Source organism: Mobula hypostoma, chromosome 5, assembly GCF_963921235.1.
Source record: "Mobula hypostoma chromosome 5, sMobHyp1.1, whole genome shotgun sequence".
NCBI lineage: Eukaryota > Metazoa > Chordata > Chondrichthyes > Myliobatiformes > Myliobatidae > Mobula > Mobula hypostoma.
In genome coordinates, this window is record NC_086101.1 from 75,489,742 (window position 1) to 75,514,917 (window position 25,176).

Sequence of the window (25,176 nt, forward strand, 5' to 3'; positions counted from 1 at the left end):
AGCTAGGTCGCTTGCACAGGCCCGGGGAACCCGTCCTGGGACGCCATCTGGGCCCGTCACCTTCCTTGGATTTATCTTCAGGAACGCCCTTCTAATGTCCGCCTCGGTGACGATGAATCTCGATGCCACCAGGTCCAGTTCATCCGGAGGGAGCGGGATGCTCCTCTTCTGTTCAAATCTTGCGTAGAACACGTTAAGTTCGTCAGGAAGAGAAGCGCCACAGTTATTGATATTCCCAGCCTTTTCTTTGCACCAAGTGATCTCATTTAGACCCTGCCATAGTCTACTGGCATCCCTCTGGTTAGCCTGGGCTTCCAACTTGGCTCGATATTGCCTCTTGGCGCCCTTAATGGCTTTCCGGAGTTCACGCCTGGATTCCGTATAGCAATTGGTATCCCCGGACCTAAAAGTTGCAGCTCTTGCCTTTAAAAGGGACTTGACCTCATAATTCATCCAAGGTTTCCGGTTAGGGAATACCCGGATTGTCTTGTGAGACACACAGTCCTCCATGCATTTCCAAATAAAGTCCATGACAGCTGAGGCATACTCATCGAGATTAGCTGCCGAGTCCTTGAATACTAACCAGTCTACCAGTTCAAAGCAGTCACGGAGGAGCTCATCCGTTTCCTCCGTCCAATGCGACACTATTTTTGACACCGTAACCTCCCTCTTCAGTTTCTGTTTGTAAGCCAGGAGGAGGGGTACAACCTGATGGTCCGATTTTCTGAAGTGAGGTCGTGGGACGGAATGGTAGGCATCCTTGACTGCTGTGTAGAAGTGGTCAAGTATATTCGGGCCTCTAGTGGGGCAGGAGGCATGTTGGTATAACTTTGGCAGCACCTTTCTGAGGTTGGCCTGGTTAAAGTCCCCGGCTGTAATGAGCAAAGCCTCCGGATACCTGGTCTCAAGTTCACTGATGTTGGCATACAGTGTGTTCAGAGCACACTCCATGTCCACCTGGGGTGGGGGGAATGTAGACTGCTGTCAGTATGACCGAGGTGAATTCCCATGGCAGATAGTAGGGACGACACCTCACCGACAGGTGTTCCAGGTCCGTAGGCAGACACCACCTCCCCTCCCCTTGCCCAAAGACGCCGTGCGGTCCATCGGATGGATCGAAAATCCCTCCAGCCGGATGGCACAGTCGGGGCTGGCAGGGGAGAGCCAGGTCTCGGTGAAACAGAATACACAGCAGTTCTGCATCTCCCTGCAGTAGGTGAGTCTCCCTTTAAGATCATCCACCTTGTTCTCTATGGCTGTTATCAGCAAACTTGACAATGCGATTACCCGGGTATTTGGCCATGCAGTCGTATGTGAGCAGAGGGCGCGGCAATGGTCTCCCCCATTCTTACATCACTGCCTTTGGGAAGTGTTTGATGTTAATTATTATTACTTCCTGAAAATGATGGAAACGTTCAGGACAGTCAGTAGAAGAAGAGCAGAATGGTAGTGTAGTGGTTAGCACAGTGCTTTACAGTACAGGCAATCTGGGTTCATTTCCTGCCACTGCCCAAGAGGAGTTTCTACTTTCTTCCTGTGACCACATGGATTTACTCCCACAGTCCAAAGACTTACCAGTTGGTAGGTTCATCGGTCATTGTAAATGGCCCCATAATTCGGATAGGGTTAAATCGGGGGATTGCTGGATGATGTGGCTTGAAGGGCCAGAAGGATTTATTCCACACCATCTCAGTAAACAAATAAACCGTTACACAAGAGGTGAAAAGTAGGAAGAAAATAGGTTTTATGGGTACAGAGAAAGGGAGAAAGATCAGAAGCAATGGTTCATGATGAGAGGCGGCAAGAGAAAGAGGCAAAGAAGTGGGATAATTGAGAAATATGAAAACAAACAGCCATTTGAGGAGGGGGTTACTGAGCTAAAGTAACAATTAATAAATTGAGAATGCTGGAAAGCTTCTCTTCCTCAAGCTGTCAATGACAAAAAATTGTTGAATGGATTATCCAATTGAGAAAATTTCTCCATCTCCAACTGTCTCTGCATCTTGTTTTTAAACTTTTCCCAACCTAATGAAACATTACTGAATTGAAATATCAACTTATTCTTTCCCCGAGTGCTACCTCTCCTTCTGGATAGTTCCTGCATTTTCTGTTATTATCTCAGATGTCCAGCGGCCAGAATATTTTGTATTTGTGTTTGATTATTTGCATTCATTTACCTTTCCCTATTCTGCTTTCTTTCCAGCACATTTCTACAACGTGCACTTATCCTATGTGTCATTAATTTCCCATGTGATACACAGTTCAGTGCTATAATCAGTCGCTCTTTGGTCCATTCTGCATCAGATTCAAACTGAGAAGTATTCACCAGAGACTAGAGGCTCTCCTGGCTGATCAGCTATCTCACTGGAAATAAGACTGCAGATGCTGTAATCTGAAACAAAAAAAAACAAACTGGCTGGAGGAATTCAGCAGGTCTAACAGCATCTGAGGTGGCAAAGGAATCATTAATGCTTCAAGTCGAGAACCTACATTTCAGATGTAGGGTTTTGACAGATGCTGCTAGACCTGCTGACTTCCCCCAGAAATTTAATTTATCATTGGATATATCGACATCGATAACACTTTCTTTTCTCAGGCTATTATTTTCTTGTAAGCTGTAAGGGAGCAGTGTATAAATATTTAATTTTGCTGATGCATTCTTTTGGAATATTTTTACATCTAACATAAAATACATTCTCGTTGCATTGTGGTGCTATAAAGCAACTGGCACAGGGGAAATGGGCCGAATGGATCGCTGCTGTGCTCTGCAGTCACATGAATCTATTTCAATTCCAGCATTATAAATGACTATTTCAATATACAAATCAGAACTATGGATGGAGACCTGTAAATAATGAAACATCCTGAGCTTGCTCTACAAATTATTAATGAATTGTCCTGACCGGTAAATACTTCATAAATTGTGTCTCAGGTTTGGCTCTCCCTCATTTGTATTAGTAAAATCTCAAATGTATCATGAGGGGAAAGAAAGTGAGAGGGGCAGGCGAAAACAGGAGGGAGAGTCGAGTGGAGGAATTACAGGAAAAGAGAGGGGACAAAGGAGGATTGAGAGGAAAATCTTATATCGGAAGGAATAACTATCCCAGAGGAATCACTGGCATGGAAGGAAGTGAGTAGAGAATTACTGACAAGTCTGGAGGGGTTTGCTGATCTATTATCTATAAAGAGGGCCTTATCTTTTTCAGAGGTATGTAGAGATGTTTGCTCTCAAAATACAAAACATGCCATTAGCTAGATCAAATTATAAAGCCTCACTGTTTCAGGGCTGTGAGACATTGAAATCTTAAACGTCTTCTGGACTTTTGGCAGGAGTAAAATCATTACGATCTCCTTACACCATCAATATTTTATGTTTAGAAGAGCATTTTCCCCCCACTTGTTACTAGAAGCTAAACGTGTCCTCCACTGTCACCCTAAGGCTTCCTGCAGGAACTGCAAGCTGACTCATTTAAAGAAAATAAAAAAAAAGGTACTGCTGTGATGGAGTTTTTATTATCTTCTTATCCTCCTCTTCTGTGGGATAAAGGAGAGATTTGCAGGATGGGGAAGGTGACTCTCTTCTTGCCCAAACTAAACTTTATGTCAGCTCAGGTGTAGTTACCCCATGACTGGATGGCGTTGCAGAACTGGTAGATCCCATATTTCCCTGAACTATTCTTCTGCTTGCTGGGAAGCTGGAATATTTCGGCAACGAGATCATTGCCAGACTCAGCAAGTCAGGAACTGGAAAGGGAATAATGAATGCTTATTTTCTGTTGTCTTCCCAGGAAGTACATAGTGAGAGGTTAAAAATGTACTCACAGGAAGTACATCTTCCCATGAATGCATTTCTAACCTCTCGTTATGTTTTCCTTCCTCTCTCTGTATCACTTGTGTAGTGAACCTTGTCTGGCTGCAGACCACGTGAGCAAAGGTGACAAAGGTGACAGTTAAAAGTAAAAAAAAAATATGCTGGAGGAACTTATCAGGTCAGGCAGCATCTATGGAAATGAACAAACAGTCAACTTTTCAGACTGAGACCCTTCATCAGGACTGGAAAATAAAGATAAGTCAGAGCAAGAAGGTGGGGAAGGGAAGGAAGGAGTACAAGGTGACAGGTGATGGGCGAAACTGGGCGAGGGGGGGAGGGAGTGAAGTACAGAGCTAGGAAGTTGATTGGTGAAAGAGATAAAGGGCTGGAGGTGTGGGAATCTGATAGAAGGTAGAAGACCATGGAAGAAAAGGAAGGAGGGTTGGGGGTTTGGGGGGGGAGGAAGAACCCAAGGGAATTGATGGGCATGTCAGGAGATAGGAGAGAGAGGGGAACAGGAATGGGGGAATAGTGAAGAGGGGGTGGGGCAATTACCGGCTCAAAAATTGATGTTTATTCCATCAGATTGGAGGCTACCAAGAATGTTTTATCCCCGCTGGTTCAGACCCTTTCTACCTACATCAGTGACACTTCATACGGTCTTGATCTTTTCAATGACTAAGTTCCCTGGCCCCAGTCGTCTCATTTTCAGTATGGATGTCCAGTCCCTATACACCTCCATCCCCCATCAGGAAGGACTCAAAGCTCTCACCACAGCCACCAGTTAAAAATAGATTAGATAGATTGTTAAGGGAAAGAGAATGAAGATATGGAAAAAGAGCAAGTATGATATGTTGTATATTTATAATTAAACATGTGACTAAATGAGTACAAGCGACTCTAACTGATAATCAACTACAAGGAATAGAAGCAGAATTTGGCCATTTGGCCCATCAATGTTGTGTGTGATTGAAATTCACATAGGACTGGATAAAATGCAATGGAGTATACATGGTATAATATGGGCGTAGTGGTTGTCCAGAAAAGGGTGTAGCACCTATGGTAAAGGGGCTTGTCGTGTCCATTCCACGGCAGTCACTCACCTTTGGTCCACATGGGAAACTCAGCTCTCACTCTGGTGCACTGTTTCGACAGGTGAGGGTAGCCAGTGATGCCTCGTACCCTGGTGAGATAGGGATATGCCTCTCCTAGCATGTGAGGTCGGCTCTGGCAGACTGGGTGGATGAGATCTACAGTAAGATTCAGAAGCCAGGAAGGAGGCTCTGCCAACACTCCCGTGGAGAGCAAAGTGCATGAAGAGGCACCAAAGAACTCATGAACATCCACTGCGACCGAGGAAGACCCCAGTTTATGATGACTAGTCATACCATTGGACCCTGACCTCCATGGTCGAGAGAATGGAACTGAGCCAGCGCAACAGCTTTACCATTTTAAAAACTCACACGCACAGGTTTCCTGTCATTGTCAGATACGATGGACAACCCCCATGCACACTGTCATGAACCTATTGGTGCCTCCAATCCTAGGAAATACTTAACAACTGTACAATGCTGGAAAAACAGACTGTCTCTATATACACTTCAATCAGCAGAGATGACAATCGACTCTTATGACTGTAGTTTGAAGAAGCTCTTCAAATCACCTACTGAGCATCGGCGCCAACACAGCACTCAATCAAGGAAGAAAAAATGGCTGTGGCATCAACGTCTCAGAGTGCACAGGAAGTTGGCAACCCCAAATTGACAACACAATTTAAATTAAAACACAGTGGGATATTCGAGGAGATTCCATTAACCGGATATTCAAACACACGGAAGAGTTTAAGCAAGAAATTGAACAATATGGCAGCTCAGGGGAGGCAGGATATTGTAAGTGGCCCAGGAGTGAGCATATCAATCATGTATGCCCCTTCATAGAGTAAATGGAGAGGGTAGGAATGTTCTTCACCATATTCTTGAAGGCAAGCATAGAGAGCAAAGGAAGGTTGTGCTTTTGACCAAGATTGGCTAGGGATTGCTCTAAAAAGTCAAAAGGTGTTTTGTTTACTGAAAAAATGCAGAAATTGTAAGGTCATTTCAATTGAGACAATTAGTGGAATGACAAATTTGGCAAGAGGATTCAAAGGACAGGAGAAACATTCAAGAGCTAATATTGATGAATTAAAGATAGTGACAACTTCTTTGTCAGCTCTCTTGGTAAAAGGAGGTGAGACCTTGTAGAGTTGGTCTCAGAAACAGGCCACAACTTTTGTTATACCTTCGCAATCTGCAATAAAAACAGGCATTTATTCATTCCAACGTAACACTCCACTTCAAATGCTTTGATCAATGGTTCCATACGTGTTCATAAGTATTGAAGTCATACATTTTTTCAAGTTTAACCATGAATCTTTAAGTTAATATATTCAAGTATCATACAGTGCCACATTCTACAACATAATTGGATGGAAGATCACAGCTGAAGCATCTCAGACTGAACGTGTTTGAATCTGCCCAGGACAAAGGAGCAAGTAGAGACAGCAACTGAGACAAAAAAGCTTAACTGTGATTCACATCCTCACACTCATTGGGAAGCCATTCAGACAACATGAGAAAATATTGAAGTGGAGAAGAGGAGAAGATGGCGGCGCAACGGCAGCACGCGTGGCCACTTCGGTGGTGATGTCTGTTATCTGTCAAGTAGGGGACCGTGCACAATTCTGATTTGATGGAGATGGACGTGAGAGTACGGAGGAACATCTGGAAAACTTCTGAAATGTCCGCTTCGCTGCCGCTGCTACTGTGTAGTAACCGGAATCTCTGGAGCAGAAGGCCCTGAAATCCTTGGCTTTGCTTGTTTCAGCGGCCGGGGTGAGGTCGAAGGTGCTCGGCAGAGGATGGCACTCGGGAGACTGTATCGGAAAGGCAGTTTGGAAGCTTGCAGTTTTTGGACGGATGGACTCAGTGTCGGCTGTGGTCGGCTGCTTCCAGGGCACCAGCAAGTTGACGGTGCCCAGAGGTTTATGGCAGGGAGCTTCTCCCTTTTGCCGCCTGCTATCGGGGACTTGGGAGTCGATCGACTCGGGGACTTTTGAGACTTTATTTACTGTGCCCATGGGTTATTCTTCATCAAATTATGGTATTGCTTTGCACTGCTGCAACTATTTGTTATAATTATGTGGTTCTGTCAGTGTTAGTCTTTGGTTTGTCCTGTTTTCTATATCACTCCGGAGAAACATTGTATTATTTCTTAGTGCATGTATGCATTTCTAAATGACAATAAAAGAGGACTGAGTTTTCTCATAATCTAAATGAAGGAGTTAAGAACTACAAAGAGAAGTGATTGTTGTTATTTCTTTCTTAGACTAAAATATGCAGCATTCTGACTGAATTTACTATCAGCCCAAGTATCCTCTTCAAGCTGTATGTGTACTTGAGTACTGATGACATCATTAATGTGATGATTCTTTTTTGTAAGGCAGAAAATATACTCACATTTTCTGAAGCTTCTGGTATCTCCTGGAGAATATCATCATAGTACTTACGTTCACAGAGCACCTCCAAGCTGCTTTTAATGTAGAGCAAATGATCCAGTTCTGTCTGACAATTTCTTTAAATAGAAATAAGCTATATAAAATGTGCCTATAGATTTCAGAAAGTTGCACAATAGTTCAACCGTTTATTTCTATAGATGCTGCCTAACCTGCTGATTCCTCCAGCATTTTGTGTGTGTTAATTAATCTGTTCTATATTGTAGGAATATCATCTTCATGAAGTCACAAACATAGTTACATGGATTGTTCTGTTAATTTAAAACATTAATTCCATTTTCCTGATGTGCACATTCCAATATCATCGTCATTCTGATATAGAATTCTGGTAGAGCAAGTGATCAGAATTCATGGCAAATTTTAAATTTATGATAAAGCCATAATTATGAAATAGATAAAATGTGAGCAGTTTATCTGATATCTCATATAATTCGGTTTACTCCATTTCTTTAGTCATCTAGGGATGTGAACTACACTGGCATGGTCAGCAGTTATTACCCAAGTTCTGGCTTGTTGGCTACCTCAGGCAGAAGAAAAATCACAATGTGGTTGTAGCATGAATGGATAATAGATTTCCCTCTGTAATGGATGACACTCCTAAATCACTCCTGTAGTTTTATTAAAATCCAGTAGTTTATTAATACTAACATTTTATGTCAGAATAATTTAATTAAATTTAATAGCACCTGTGACATGGTAGAGTTCAAACCCACAGATAAATTGTCTGAGCTGCTAGATTATTACTCTGATATGTTTCAGGTCAAAGGACCTTCATGGTTGTATTAAATAGATTTTCTTTCCACAGATGCTGCCTGATCTGTTTAGTACTGTCAGCAATTTCTGATTTTATTATGATATAACCTACCCTGGCCATTATCAATTGTATATTTAAGCCCATAAATTCTGTGTCAACAGGTCTACGTGTATGGCGTACAAATCCTGGCTCTGTCTTTGATTATGACCCAGCTGAAGACAACATTCAGTCCCGGAGTCTACATATGTTGAGCAGTATGTACACACTAATTTTTTTTTCTGTACAACAGACTTCCTGGTATGCTCTTTGTTGTTGCAAATTTGTTTTATTTTACATGAAGCGAGATTGTAAGTCTGTTTTACCTTCAATTAAGAATTAGATATTTAAGTGTAAAATTTGGGTACATTTGTGACTAATCATTGTAATAAAATAAAATGCGACGGTGCTGATGGTGTTTTGAGATATTCTGCTGTTGGGCAGACATCAGAACTATTTGCTCACTCATTGTGATGTGCTTGCTTTCAGTTCAAGCCCAGCGTCGCAGCCGTGAACACTCACGTTCTGCTAGTGCCCTGAGCCTGAGTGGAGGCGACGAGAAATCTGAACTTTCCGAACCTGAACACACCATTAGCTATTACAATGGAAACAACTTATTCCAGTCACCATCAACCATAAGTTAGTAACCAAGTTTAAAATTAATTACTGTTCTATATTAAATAAGATAATGTTGCAGCCAGATCAAGTAAAATCCTTACTTCATTTACTATGCTTCCAAAAGTTTATGGAATATTTTTAATTAGATCTTTGACATTTGGTACAACTCATCAAATTGAATTTGAAGTATTAAAGATGTCAGTATTGGAAAAGGGAATAGAAGAAGACCTGGATGTGTGGTTGAAAATGTATAATGGTTGATAGACTGAATGATTTATAATCCATGATTAATCTTGTGACATAGGAATCTATAGCATATTACAGGTCCTTCGGCCTACAATGTTGTGCCAACCATGTAACCTACTCTAGGAACTGCCTAGAACTTCCCTACCACACGGCCCTCTATTTTTCTAGGATCCATGTACCCATCTAAGAGTCTCTTAAAAGACCCTATTGGACCCACCTCTACCACCTTCACTGGAAATGCATTCTATGCACCCACTACTCTGTGTGGAAAAACTTAACTTATACCCATTTCCAAACACCTGAAAACTATGTCCCCTCATGTTAGCCAATTCAGCCTGGGGAAAAGCCTCTGATTATCTGAACAATCAATGCCTCTCATCATCTTATACACCTATATCAGGTCACCTCTCATTCAAGATTCAAAGAACTTTATTGTCATTCTAACTATACATCAGCTCTGCAGGGCAGAATGAGACAGCGTTTCTCAGGGGCAGTGAAATCATAACATAACAAACACAACACTAAATAATAAACATAACAATAAATAGTAAAACACAACAGCCACATGTCAGTTGTAAGTGTCTAGTGCAAGTTAAAAGTGTCCAAAGCAGAGTCAGGTGGAGCAGCTATTTAGCAGTCTGACTGCCTGTGGGAGGAAGCTGTTTAGTAGCCTTGTGGTTTTAGATTTGATGCTCCTGTAACGTTTGCCTGATGGCAGAAGAACAAACAGTTCATGGAGAGGGTGTGAGAGGTCTTTAATGATGTACCGTGTCTTCTGGAGGCATCGACCTCAGAAAGAGGTCTTGGACAGAAGGTAGGGAGACCCCAATAACCTTCTCTGCTCCCCTAACCACCCTCTGCAAGGCTTTTTTGTCGACAGCACTGCAGCTGGAGTACCAGGTTGTGATGCAAAAGGTCAGCACACTCTCAACTACGCCTCTGTAGAATGTAGTTAAGATGTTAGTGGGGAGTGATGCTTGTTTAAGCTTCCTCAGAAAGTGCAGTCTCTGCTGGGCCCGTTTCACAATCCCAGTGGTGTACCTGGACCAGGTGAGATTGTCCAAGATCTGCACCCCAAGGAACTTGATGTTTTCCACTCTCTCCACTGTGGAGCCGCTGATGCTGAGGGGTGTGTGCTCAGGCTGAGACCATCTGAAATCGACAATCATCTCCTTGGTTTTGGTGACATTAAGCATCAAGTTGTTATCCCTGCACCAGCTCTCTAGGTATTTGACCTCCTCCCTGTACATAGTTTCATCATTTTTGCTGATGAGCCCCACCACTGCGGTATCATCTGCAAATTTAATGATCAGGTTCTGCTTGAATCTTCCTGCACAGTCATGTGTTAGCAGTGTAAACAGCAATGGGCTAAGCACACAGCTTTGTGGGGATCCAGTGCTCAGTGTGATGGAGTCAGAGATGTTCCTGCCAACACGGACTGACTGTGGTCTCTCTGTCAAGAAATCCAGAATCCAGCGACACATGGCAGTGCTAAGGCCAAGCAGCGACAGTTTCTGTCACTCCAAGAAGAAAAGGCCTAGTTCACTCAACCTATTCTCGTAAGGCATCGTCTCCAGTCCAGGAAACATAAAAAGTACAGAGAGTGACCCATGAAGTCCTTTGAGCCTCATGCACCATTCACTAAAGATCATGACTGGAAGTGTCACCTTTCTTTAATAAACTCAATCTTAATAACCAACAATCTATTGATCTTGCCCTTACAGATACTTAGCCATTGCTTCCATTGACCCTTCTTGGATAATTTCTAAAGCTTCATTGGTCAATAGGAGGCATTTCCTGTCACCCCAGTTTTGTGATCCCTTAAATTGATATTGTGTCCTCCGGTTCCAGATACTCCAAACGGAAGAAACATTATCCATATGTCTACTTTGCCAGATAACATAAAAAAACTAAAATAAAATGCAAGACTTTTTTTTATTTTGAAATACAATTTGGAACAAGTCCTTCAAGCCCAAAGCCATGCCACCTAGCAACCCACTGATTTAACCCTAGCTAATTACAGGAAAAATTGACAATGACCAACTACCCTACTGACTGGTACACTTTTAGTCTGTGGGAAGAAACTGGAGCACCTGGTGTAAACCCACGTGTTTCACAGGAAGGATGTACAAGCTTTCTTACAAAGGAAGCTGGAATCAAACTCTGATGCCCTGAGCTGGAACAGGGCCACACTAACAGCTACACTACCCTGGTGCCCTAATTTTTCCGAATACATATCACATCTCATACTTCTTAGAATGAAGAATTTCAGAAATTATGAGCTGAATTTTATTACTCTCTTTCACACAAAAGAAACCCACCATCCTAGAACTTAATCTGGTACACATCAGCTGCATAATCTCTTAGCCAAGAATACCCTTCTTTTGCTAGAAAGAACAGATGGTGTGGTCTAAGTATGATCTTAACAGGGTTTTATGTAGTTGAAATTAGATGTCATTACTCTTGTATTCATATCCTCTTGCAGTAATGGCCAACATAGTGTTTGCCTTTCTAAATGTTGGTAGTTGCTGCATGTTAATTTTCAGTGATTAATGTACAAGGACACCCTAGTATTGCTGAACAACAAAGTTCTCGAGTTTCTCAACATTTAACTTTAATCTTGATAAGTGATGCATTTTGGGAAGTCAAATAAAAGCAGTCAAACAGCAAATGGTGGGACACTAAGGTATGTTGATGAACAAACAGGTAGATCTTGAACTATGGTTGAAGTCCATAGTTCCCCGAGGGAGGCAACACAGGGAGATAAGGTGATGAAGAAGGCATGTGGTATGCTTGCTTTCATAGGCTTCATAGAATACAAGAGTTGGGATGTTACTGTATGTCACAGCTTTTCAAAGCACTGGTTAGGCTGCACTTGGGATTGCTCTGAATACCACACTGGAAATGATGTGATTGTTCTGGATTGTTCACCAGGATGTTGCCTGGATTAGAGCACTTCAGTTATGGCAAGAGCTTAGAAAAGCAGGAATTGTTCCCCCTGGTGCAAAGGAGGCCAGGATATGACCAGACAGTGGTACAAGGGTATGAAAGGCATAGATAGAATAGATATCCCATGGTATAGTTTATGAAGAGAGGCAGGTGATTTAAAGGCAATCTTAGGATTGCTTATTTTTAAACATACAGAATATCTGATATCTGTAATTCACGTACAATTACTACATTTAAGAAGCATTGATACACAGTTAAATAGGCAAGGCATGGAATGAAATAGCCTTAATTGAACTCTGAGCTTATAATTTTCTTTTCATTTGAGCCCACAGAATTCAAAAGATAGTTGGATAGCAATGGCAAATTACTTCTACTATATTTATTTTGTTGGACAGTGCTTTTTAATGTTAGTTTTATGAGCTGGAACTTTCCAACAAACTATATTTATCAACGTCAATGCATTAAAGTTTATACATTGTGTACTTAGTCAGGTCTTTATAATCAAGATGTCATCTCACTGAAACACAAACTTCTAAAAAATGGCTGGATAGGGTAAATGCAAAGGTCTATCTTCAGCCTGAAGAGTTTAACTACAGTCACTTAAGGGCTACATTATATAGATGGTTTAAAAATTTTTGCAATCTCCCACACTAGAGGGCTGTAAGTGTTCATTTGTACAGTATATTCAAGATGAAAATTGGTAGTTTTGTAAGTTAGGCTTAGAACAAAGGAATACCAGCACTGAAAAGGAAAGGAGGGAAGCTGCAGCACGAGCCATAATCCTAAACATACTCATTGGACTTCATAGCCAATTTCTGCTTTACTTAATGCTACATATTGCAAAAGTCACTAGAACTCAAGGGTACAAGACAGTCTTTATTAAAGTGACTAGGGTTAAATTTCTACCAAGTGTTGAGCTGAAATAACTGACAATCATTTCAAAAACTGCTCAGAGAAAGCTGTCATTGATTGACTTCATCTGATTCACAAAAATCTATCCTTGATTTATTTCAGCTTACCAACAAGCCAAAACCACTGTGCTGCCACAGCAGAGATCATCCTCTGTTGCTACACAACAGACCACCGTGTCATCTATTCCTTCTCACCCTTCAACAACTGGCGTAAGTGATTTCTACAATGAATTTATCCATTAGTTCTGGTTTAGTGCAAGTGTAGGTACAGAGCAATTTAAAGTTTACATGCTCTATAACACGTTAGGTATAACACAGGAGTTTTTTTTTAACAGATTGCCTTTAACTCAGTTTGCATTTCCAAACTTGCAACTTGGAAACTTTGGTCACAACCCATTCACAGAAATAAAGACTTTCTCTTAGTTAGAGGTAATAGAAGATGTCTGTAGCCTCACAGAATCCAGTAAATCTGTTGTGCTGGTCTCTTTTACGTACAGGTTGTACATGACCAGGGGAGAACCTTTTTCTTTGTCTTTGCCTTTCCTCCATTATATGTCCACATTGCCATCAACCACAACTCACAGACAGTTTCACCATTGTTATTGCTACCATTGACTTATGGCTTATCGCATGAATGTTATGATTTTTCCTCCACAGCTGTTGTTGAAAATGCTGCCTCCAGTATTTCCAGCATTAATTTTGTGTATCAAACCCATTCAGCTCTGCCTTTGACAGCAGTTGCAAGAAAGCATTCCTCATCCTGTCTCATATTTTTAATTCCAAAGCTCTTCCCTGCACTTACCGGAGTTTGTTTTTTGTATGGCCTTAGTCGAATGACAAAACTCCCATTTTCTTCAGTCATTCTGCATGGTGGCATTGATCCAAGCAAGCCTGTCCTCTTGCTATTCAAACATTGTGTCCAATTTCCTGTAGCCACCCACGTATCTATCCTCATCTCAAATGTTGAAAACCACCACTTGCACTGGCAGCTCGTTTCACACTCTCGCCACCCTGCGTGAAGTAGTTCCCCCTTGAACACAACCTTGTGTTTCTTGCAACAGTCTACGTTCTCTCTACAAATTTGCTCCTCTAAATCCCACAGACTGTTAGGAACATCTATAATATAATCCCACTGATGTGGTCTTACCCTTCTTATTCCTCAGTTCTACCCATAAACCCTCACTACACAAGTTCTCTAGTCTGTTCTGTCTGAGCATGTCGTGTTATTTTCCCTGACTAGTTTTGCCACCTCTCCCCCTTTAATCCTTCCCACTCTATCATATCTAAACAAAGGAACCCTGGAACTCTAAGCTGCCAGTCCTGCTCCTCCTGCAACCAAGTCTCGCTAATGGCCATGTCGTTATAATTCCACATGCTGAACCGTGCCCTAAGCTCATCTCTTCTCCTACAATACCCCTTGCATTAAAATATATGCAGCTCAGAGCACAAGTCCCACCATGCTCAACCTTTTGATTTCTGACCTTGTACAGTACAGGCACATAAACAGTGGCATGCAACAGTTTGGGCACCCCTCGTCAAGATTGCTGTTACTGTGAATAGCTAAGCGAGTAAAAGATGACCTGATTTCCAAAAGGCATAAAGGTAAAGATGACGCATTTCTTTAATATTTTAAGATTATTTTTTTTATTTCCATCTTTTACAGTCCCCAAGCAAAAGTTTGGGGACATTGCATGGTCAGTACTTAGTAACACCCACTTTGGCAAGTATCACAGATTGTAAACGCTTTTTGTAGCCGGCTATTTTCGCCCATTCTTCCTTGCAGGTTTCTAGTTCTGTGAGATTCTTGGGCCATCTTGCATGCACTGTTCTTTTGAGGTCTATCCAGAGATTTTCGATGATGTTTAGGTCAGGAAATTGTGAGGGCCATGGCAAAGCCTTCAGCTTGCACCTTTTGAGGTAGTCCATTGTGGATTTTGAGGTGTGTTTAGGATCATTATCATGTCGCAGAAGCCATCCTCTTTTCATCTTCGGCTTTTTTTTTTTACAGATGGTGTGATGTTTGCTTACAGAATTTGCTGGTATTTAATTGAATTCATTCTTCCCTCTACCAGTGAAATATTCATAGTGCCACTGGCTGCAACACAAGCCCAAAGCATGATCGATCCACCCCTGTGCTTAACAGTTGGAGAAGTGTTCTTTTCATGAAATTCTGCACCCCTTTTATCTCCAAACATACCTTTGCTCATTGTGGCCAAAAAGTTATATTTTAACTTCATTAGTCCACAGGGCTGGTTTCCAAAATGCATCAGGCTTGTTTAGATGTTCCTTTGAACCTTTTGAATAGAACTCAAAAGAGCAGTGCATGCAAGACGGCCCAAGAATCTCCCAGCACTAGAAGCCTTTTACAAGGAAGAATGGGCAGAAATCCCCCAAACAAGAATTGAAAGACCCTTAGCTGGCTACAAAAAGCATTTACAAGCTGTAATACTTGCCAAAGGGGGGTGTTACTAAGTACTGCCATGCAGGGTGCCCAAATTTTTGCTTCCGGCCCTTTTCCTTTTTTGTTATTTTGAAACTGTGAAAGATGGAAATAGAAGTTTTCTTGCTTAAAATATTAAAGAAATGTGTCATCTTTAATTTTTTGCCTTTTGGAAATCAGTTATCTTTTACTTGCTTAGCTATTCACGGTAACAGAAATTTTGACCAGGGGTGCCCAAACTTTTGCATACCACTGTACCTTTGCTCATTGAGGCCAAAAAGTTCTATTTTAACTTCATCAGTCCATGGGACTTGTTTCCAAAATGTATCAGGCTTGTTTAGATGTTCCTTTGCAAACTTCTGATGCTGAATTTTGTGGTGAGGACACAGGAGAGGTTTTCTTCTGATGACTCTTCCATGAAGGTCATATTTGTGCAGGTGTCACTGCACAGTAGAACAATGCACCACCACTCCAGAGTCTGCTAAATCTTCCTGAAGGTCTTTTGCAGTCAAACGGGGGTTTTGATTTGCCTTCCTAGCAATCGTACGAGCGGTTCTCTCAGAAAGTTTTCTTGGTCTTCCAGACCTCAACTTGACCTCCACCGTTCTTAATTACATTACGAACTCAGGAAACGGATACCTGCAAACACTTTGCTACCTTCCTATAGCCTTCTCCTGCTTTGTGGGCATCATTTATTTAAATTTTCAGAGTGCTTAGGCAGCTGCTTAGAGGAGCCCACATATGTAAGTGATGATAAAGCTGATTCTGGTATGGGTCTCTGTTGTGGACTAAAAGTGGGAAGGGGACAGCGAGAGGTAGAGGGGAAGGAGTGGAAAGTACCAGAGACACAATCTGTAATGACCAATAAAGCAAATGTTTGGAATCAAAATGATCTTCCCTGGTGTCCCAAGGCTGGATGTGTTTGTACCTGCAGCACCCCCCTGCCCCGGCACTACTCCTCTGCCACCTGTTTTCTTCATGTAGGGTGTTAGAACACAAGCGTTAGAGAAAAATAAATGTTCAATTAACTTCATACTCTCCTCAAACAACTGTTTACTCTGTGTCTCTTTCCTCCCCTCCATGGTCCATCATGGCACTTATTCTGTAGAACATTGCATAGCTTTGTATTGGCCACAAATTATGTAATGTTCATCAACTGGCCTTTTGTGCTCGTTCTCTGTAACCCATCTGCACGAATCCAGGATTGTACTTTTTGCGATCATTATACATCAACTTTGACTGGCAATACAAGACAGAGCATAACTTGTAACTTGAGTACTGATACGTGGACACAAAAAAAATTATGCAATTCAGGAAGAGACATGTGCATTGTACAGTTAAACTTCCTACTAATAACATCTAGTAATGTGAATTCTATTTTCCTTCACAGAAAACCTACCGTGCTATATATGATTACATAGCAGCTGACGCAGATGAAGTCTCTTTCAAAGATGGTGATGTCCTTATGAATGTTCAGTCTATTGACGAAGGATGGATGTACGGAACCGTGCAAAGAACAGGAGTGACAGGCATGCTACCTGCCAACTATGTGGAAGCCATATAAACCAGGCCAATTATATAAGATAGCTCTCAACCTCCCCACTCCAAAGCAATATGCAAAACCTATGCAACACCAAACTTAGTGCTTGGTCCTTTCAAATAGAATTCCCTGATTTTGCAGCTGGGTATGAATGGGGGGCAGTAAATAGAAATGGACAATAACTAATTAAGTTAATTTACCCTCCAGCAGATTATATAAAAAACAGAAATGAATGAGAATGATGAACTGTCCACAGGTTTTGCCCCTGCATTAACTGTTCCCCTCTAGTAATGAAATCTGTGCTTTGATTAAAATTTGACCTTGATTATGTGCACTCAAACCATATTAGATAATCTCATTCACTAGGAATTTTTTTTGAATGGCAGATTTGTACTATAATGTTAGAATTTCACTCATGTTCAACTACAAGCTCTCAAACTCTTCAACGTACAAGAAATCTTGATTGCATTTTTTTTTTAAAAATCTATGTCACCAAAAGATCTCAATAACCAAAATTTTAAACCCTCAAATGATTAAGCCTCCTACCTTTCACACTAATGGCAGACTTGTATATGTACCGTTATCTCATCTGATAATCAACTGTGGGTCAAATAAAGCTGTTTCTGCAAGGAACTCATTGTTGTGACTTTGTTTTATACAGTTGTAACTTAGAAACAAAAAACCTACAGCACAATACTGTGCCGAACATGTACATACTTTAGAAATTACCTAGGGTTACCCTATAACCCTCTATTTTTCTAAGCTCCATGTACCCATCCAGGAGTCCCTTAAAAAGACCCTATTATATCTGCCTTCACTACCATTACCGGCAGCCAATTCCACACACTCACCACTCTCTGCGCAAAACACTACCCCTGACATCTCCTCTGTGTCAAGTTCCAAGCACCTTAAAACTGTGCCCTCTCAAGATAGCCATTTTAGTCCTGGGAAAAAGCCTCTGACTATCCACATGATCAATGCCACTCATCATCTTACACACCCCTGTCAGCTCACCTCTCATCCTCCGTTGCTCTATGACAAGGGTCCCCAATCTTTTTTGTGCTGCGGACCGGTTTAATATTGACAATATTCTTGCGGACCGGCTCACCCCGGGGGGGGGGGGGGGGGGAGTTTGCCAACGGACAAGAGTAGCAGTCAAAAAAAGACTACAATGACCATGAAGCCTTGCGCGGGCACCAGTGCGCATGCGTGTACCTGCCGATATTATTCTCTGCAAATTGTTTTTGCTGATTCTGCTCGGGGGGGGGGGGGGGGTGCTCATCACGACCGGAATATTGGTAATAAGGGGCTAATACACTCAATTTCGTTTCTAAAAGGGTTTATCTAACGAATTTAATATTAAACACAGCGCATATTTTCCTCGCATGAATATAGTGATAAGTCAATCATCAGGGAAGGACGGGGAAAGAACTTCCAGTAGAAGTGGTAGAGGCAGGTTCGATATTATAGAAACATAGAAAATAGGTGCAGGAGTAGGCCATTCGGCCCTTCGAGCCTGCACCGCCATTTATTATGATCATGGCTGATCCTCCAACTCAGAACCCCGCCCCAGCCTTCCCTCCACACCCCCTGACCCCTGTAGCCACAAGGGCCATATCTAACTCCCTCTTAAACATAGCCAATGAACTGGCCTCAACAGTTTGCTGTGGCAGAGAATTCCACAGATTCACCACTCTCTGTGTGAAGAAGTTTTTCCTAATCTCGGTCCTAGAAGGCTTCCCCTCTATCCTCAAACTGTGACCCCTCGTTCTGGACTTCCCCAACATCGGGAACAATCTTCCTGCATCTAGCCTGTCCAATCCCTTTAGGATCTTATACGTTTCAATCAGATCCCCCCTCAATCTTCTAAATTCCAACGAGTACAAGCTCAGTTCATCCAGTCTTTCTTCATATGAAAGTCCTGCCATCCCAGGAATCAATCCGGTGAACCTTCTTTGTACTCCCTCTATGGCAAAGATGTCTTTCCTCAGATTAGGGGACCAAAACTGCACACAATACTCCAGGTGTGGTCTCACCAAGGCCTTGTACAACTGCAGTAGTACCTCCCTGCTCCTGTACTCAAATCCTCTCGCTATAAATGCCAGCATACCATTCGCCTTTTTCACCGCCTGCTGTACCTGCATGCCCACTTTCAATGACTGGTGTATAATGACACCCAGGTCTCGTTGCACCTCCCCTTTTCCTAATCGGCCACCATTCAGATAATAATCTGTTTTCCTGTTTTTGTCACCAAAGTGGATAACTTCACATTTATCCACATTAAATTGCATCTGCCATGAGTTTGCCCACTCACCCAACCTATCCAAGTCCCCCTGCATCCTCTTAGCATCCTCCTCACTGCTAACACTGCCACCCAGCTTCGTGTCATCCGCAAACTTGGAGATGCTGCATTTAATTCCCTCATCCAAGTCATTAATATATATTGTAAACAACTGGGGTCCCAGCACTGAGCCTTGCGGTACCCCACTAGTCACCGCCTGCCATTCTGAAAAGGTCCCGTTTATTCCCACTCTTTGCTTCCTGTCTGCTAACCAATTCTCCACCCACACCAATACCTTACCCCCAATACCGTGTGCTTTAAGTTTGCACACTAATCTCCTGTGTGGGACCTTGTCAAAAGCCTTTTGAAAATCCAAATATACCACATCCACTGGTTCTCCCCTATCCACTCTACTAGTTACATCCTCAAAAAATTCTATGAGATTCGTCAGACATGACTTTCCTTTCACAAATCCATGCTGACTTTGTCCGATAATTTCTCCGCTTTCCAAATGTGCTGTTATCACATCCTTGATAACTGACTCCAGCAGTTTCCCCACCAACGTTAGGCTAACCGGTCTATAATTCCCCGGTTTCTCTCTCCCTCCTTTTTTAAAAAGTGGGGTTACATTAGCCACCCTCCAATCCTCAGGAACTAGTCCAGAATCTAACTAGTTTTGAAAAATTATCACTAATGCATCCACTATTTCTTGGGCTACTTCCTTAAGCACTCTAGGATGCAGACCATCTGGCCCTGGGGATTTATCTGCCTTCAATCCCTTCAATTTACCTAACACCACTTCCCTACTAACATGTATTTCACTCAGTTCCTCCATCTCACTGGACCCTCTGTCCCTTACTATTTCTGGAAGATTATTTATGTCCTCCTTAGTGAAGACAGAACCAAAGTAATTATTCAATTGGTCTGCCATGTCCTTGCTCCCCATAATCAATTCACCTGTTTCTGTCTGCAGGGGACCTACATTTGTCTTTACCAGTCTTTTCCTTTTTACATATCTATAAAAGCTTTTACAGTCCGTTTTTATGTTCCCTGCCAGTTTTCTCTCATAATCTTTTTTCCCCTTCCTAATTAAGCCCTTTGTCCTCCTCTGCTGAACTCTGAATTTCTCCCAGTCCTCAGGTGAGCCACTTTCTCTGACTAATTTGTATGCTACTTCTTTGGAATTGATACTATCCCTAATTTCTCTTGTCAGCCACGGGTGCACTACCTTCCTTGATTTATTCTTTTGCCAAACTGGGATGAACAACTGTTGTAGTTCATCCATGCAACCTTTAAATGCTTGCCATTGCATATCCACCGTCAATCCTTTAAGTGTCATTTGCCAGTCTATCTTAAGCTAATTCACGTCTCATAGCTTCAAAGTTACCTCTCTTTAAGTTCAGAACCTTTGTTTCTGAATTAACTATGTCACTCTCCATCTTAATGAAGAATTCCACCATATTATGGTCACTCTTACCCAAGGGGCCTCTCACGACAAGATTTGCTAATTAACCCTTCCTCATTGCTCAATACCCAGTCTAGCATGGCCTGCTCTCCAGTTGGTTCCTCGACATGTTGGTTCAAAAAACCATCCCGCATACATTCCAAGAAATCCTCTTCCTCAGCACCTTTACCAATTTGGTTCACCCAGTCTACATGTAGATTGAAGTCACCCATTATAACTGCTGTTCCTTTATTGCACACATTTCTAATTTCCTGTTTAATACCATCTCCGACCTCACTACTACTGTTAGGTGGCCTGTACACAACTCCCACCAGCGTCTTCTGCCCCTTAGTGTTACGCAGCTCTACCCATATCGATTCCACATCTTCCCGGCTTATGTCCTTCCTTTCTATTGCGTTAATCTCTTCTTTAACCAGCAACGCCACCCCACCTCCCCTTCCTTCATGTCTATCCCTCCTGAATATTGAATATCCCTGAACGTTGAGCTCCCATCCCTGGTCACCCTGGAGCCATGTCTCTGTGATCCCAACTATATCATAATCATTAATAACAATCTGCACTTTCAATTCATCCACCTTATTACGAATGCTCCTTGCATTGACACATAAAGCCTTCAGGCGCTCTTTTACAACTCTCTTAGCCCTTATACAATTATGTTGAAAAGTGGCCCTTTTTAATGCTTGCTCTGGATTTGTCGGCCTGCCACTTTTACTTTTCTCCTTTGTACTTTTTGCTTCTACGCTCACTTTACACCCCTCTGTCTCTCTGCACTGGTTCCCATCCCTCTGTTGTGAACAAACCTCCTCACGCCTAGCCTCTTTAATTTGATTCCCACCCCCCAACCATTCTAGTTTAAAGTCACCTCAGTAGCCCCCGCTAATCTCCCTGCCAGGATATTGGTTCCCCTAGGATTCAAGTGTAACCCATCCTTTTTGTACAGGTCACGCCTGCGCCAAAAGAGGTCCCAATGATCCAAAAACTTGAATCCCTGCCCCCTGCTCCAATCCCTCAGCCACGCATTTATCCTCCACCTCATCGCATTCCTACTTTCACTGTCGCGTGGCACATTTATCATTTAAAGAAAAATTGGATAGGTATATGGACAGGAAAGGAATGGAGTCGGTGGGACTAGGTGAGAGTAGCTTTCCGCACGGACTAGAAGGGCCGAGATCGCCTATTTCCGTGCTTAAATTGTTATATGGTTATACAAGTCACTTATCAGTCAATGGCATCATAACATTTTAAGTAACGTTTGGATATTAAACACACAGCACATATTTTCCCCGTATGAACATATAAAATCATTGCAACACACCAGTATCGCTGAATCAGTGGGAGCCCTGGGCTTGTTTCCCTGCAACAAGACGGTCCTATCGAGGGGTGATGGGAGACAGCGATACTCGGAGGTTCCTTACGTCCAGTCTATTTAGTTTTCGTTGCATTCATTGCAGAGGTATGTTGGAAATGGAAGCAACGTTTTCAGTGCTTTCGTGGCTATCTCAGGATATTTTGCCATGACTATGATCCAGAATGCCAGCAAATATGTTATGTCAAACATACTTTTCAGCCCACCATCATTTGCAAGCTCGAGGAGTTGATCTTCTTCCCGCGCTGACATGGATGACGCGCTGTTAATGACTTCGCGTGTGTTCAAGCTCAACAGTGGGCGTGACAGGGAATGAGGAAAGGTGCAGCTGACTCATATCGCCAAATCATATCGTTTCCTCGCGGCCCGGTAGCAAATGCTCTGTGGCCCGGTGGTTGGGGACCGCTGCTCTAAGCAACGTCCTTATAAATCTCCTCTGCACCGTTTCTATAGTTTTCACATCCTTCCTGTAGTGAGGTGACCAGAACTGAGCACAGTACTCCAAGTGGGGCCTGACCAGGGTCCTATATAGCTGTAACATTACCTCTCGGCTCCTAAACTCAATCACACGGTTGAAGGCCAATGCATCATATGCCTTCTAAACCAGTCAACGTACGCAGCAGCTTTGAATGTCCTATGGACTCCGACCCCAAGATCCCTCTGATCCTCCACACTGCCAAGAGTCTTACCATTAATACTATATTCTGCTATCATATTTGACCTACTAAAATGAACTACCTCACACTTATCTAGGTTGAACTCCATCTGCCACTTCTCAGCCCAGTTTTGCATCCAATCAATGTCCCACTGTAACCTCTGACAACCTTCCACACTATCCACAACAACCCTAACCTTCGTGTCATCAGCAAATTTATTAACCCATTCCTCCACTTCCTCATCCAGGTCATTTATAAAAATCACCAAGAGTAGTGGTCACAGACCAGATCCCTGAGGCACACCACTGGTCACTGACCTCCATGCAGAATATGACCTGTCTACAACTACTCTTTGCCTTCTGTGGGCAAGCCAGTTCTGGATCCACAAAGCAATGTCCTCTTGGATCCCATGCCTCCTTACTTTCTCAACAAGAAAGGGGTGGGTACATGGGGTACCTTATCAAATGCCTTGCTGAAATCCATATACACTACATTTACTGCTCTACCTTCATCAACGTGTTTAGTCACATCCTCAAAAAATTGAATCAAGTTTGTAAGGCACGATCTGCCTTTCACAAAGTCACGTTGACTATTCCTAATCATATTACGCCTCTCCAAATATTCATAAATCCTGCCTCTCAGGATCTTCTCCATCAGCTTACCAACAACTGAAGTAAGACTCACTGATCTATAATTTCCTGGGCTATCCCTACTCCCTTTCTTGAATAAGGGAAAAACATCTGCAACCTTCCAATCTTCCAGAACCTCTCCCATTCCCATTGATGATGCAAAGATCATCGCCAGAGGCTCTGCAATCTCCTCCCTCGCCTCCCACAGTAGCCTGGGGTATATCCCATCTGATCCCAGAGGGGATATCTAACTCGATGCTTTCCAAAAGCTCCAGCACATCCTCTTTCTTAATGTCTGTATGCTCAAGCATTTTAATCCGCTGTAATTCAGAACCTACAATTGCCAAGAACCTTTTCCGTAGTGAATACTGAAGCAAAGTATTCATTAAGTACCTCTGCTATCTCCTCCGGTTCCATACACACGTTTCCACTCTCACACATGATTGGTCCTATTCTCTCACGTGTTGTCGTGTGGCCAAGTGGTTAAGGCATCGGTCTAGTGATCTGAAGGTCGCCAGTTTGAGCCTCAGCTGAGGCAGCGTGTTGTGTCCTTGAGCAAGGCACTTAACCACACATTGCTCTGCGACGACACCAGTGCCAAGCAGTACCGGCCCTAGTGCCCTTCCCTTGGACAACATCGGTGGTATGGAGAGGGGATGCATGGGCAACTGCCGGTCTTCCATACAACCTTGCCCAGGCCTGCGCCCTGGAAACCTTCCAAGGCACAAATCTCACGAGACAAACAGATGCCTATATTCTCTCATGTCTTATCCTCTTGCTCTTCACATACTTGTAGAATGCCTTGGGGTTTTCCTTAATCCTGCTCACCAAGGCCTTCTTCATGGCCCCTTCTGGCTCTCCTCATTTCATTCTTAAGCTCCTTCGGGTTAGCCTTATAATCTTCTAGATCTCTATCATTACCTAGTTTTTTGGAACCTTTTATAAGCTTTTCTTTTCATCTTGATTAGATTTTCAACAGCCTTTGTCCACTATGGTTCCTGTACCCTACCATTCTTTCCCTGTCTCATTGGAACGTACCTATGCAGAACACCATGCAAATATCCCCTGAACATTTCCCACATTTCTGCCATACATTTCCCTGAGAACTTGATCTGTAATCTATAGCTTTAATGTTGCTAGTTTTGCATGTTGGCAAACAGTTCGATAAAGTATTATTCTACATTATCTGGTGTAGTTTATAGTTCCACATCAAACTCTCCACCTTTCCAGCCTTTTGAGCTGAACTGCCCCAGCAACCCCCAATTCAACACTACCCTAGTCACAGGACACTATGATCAATTAAGTTACCAACTACTACATCTTTGTACTGTGGGAGGAAACTAGAACACCTAGAGAAAACTCACAATCCACGCGAATGTAGATTCCCTACAGATGACATCGGAATTGAATCCCGACACCCCCAGCTGTAATAGCGTCATTCTAACCACTAGGCTAGAGGGAAAAACTCAGAACCCACACTCCCCCTCAACAGCAATTAACTATAATTTAAGCCAGACAAGTTCTCTCATGATCACATTCTCCCATTAATGAGAACCTCACTACAGAGAGGAAATCCACCTTACAGACTTCTACCCAACCCAGTTTTGTATAGTGCTGTGCAATGCAACATTTCCCAACAAAGGTCAGCAAAATTAAATGCTGAATAACTGTATTCAAGATTAAAATACTACAAATTTGCAGATTTACAATTCCATTTCTTGTGGCTTGCTTCATGTATTTTCAGCAAAAAAAAAATGCAATGCTATGGACTGTCATTCATACTCTTCTTTAAAGAATTGTAATCTGAAACTATTACCATCCAAACCAAGCACTTATAGTGGCTTTAAAATCAATGAAATTTTTGAACCACAAGAAATTATTTCCTCACATTGTTACCGAAATGAATTGCATATTTTGTTTGTCA

At 42.4% G+C, this 25,176-nt stretch overlaps 1 protein-coding gene across 6 annotated transcripts in view; it reads left to right on the top strand.

Moving 5' to 3' along the window:
- Positions 1 to 17,507, top strand: part of neb (nebulin) — a 365,351-nt gene extending 347,844 nt beyond the window's left edge. For 3 of the 6 annotated variants that reach the window (XM_063048565.1, XM_063048566.1, XM_063048567.1), the window contains 4 exons: positions 8,277 to 8,369; positions 8,641 to 8,790; positions 12,979 to 13,085; positions 16,706 to 17,507. In XM_063048565.1, coding sequence (XP_062904635.1) covers positions 8,277 to 8,369; positions 8,641 to 8,790; positions 12,979 to 13,085; positions 16,706 to 16,879 — 524 coding nt within the window. In that variant the 3' untranslated portion in view covers positions 16,880 to 17,507. The remainder of the gene's footprint in view (positions 1 to 8,276; positions 8,370 to 8,640; positions 8,791 to 12,978; positions 13,086 to 16,705) is intronic. The other 3 variants (XM_063048569.1, XM_063048568.1, XM_063048570.1) reach the window with 1 other exon arrangement.
- The last annotated feature ends 7,669 nt before the right edge of the window (positions 17,508 to 25,176 follow it).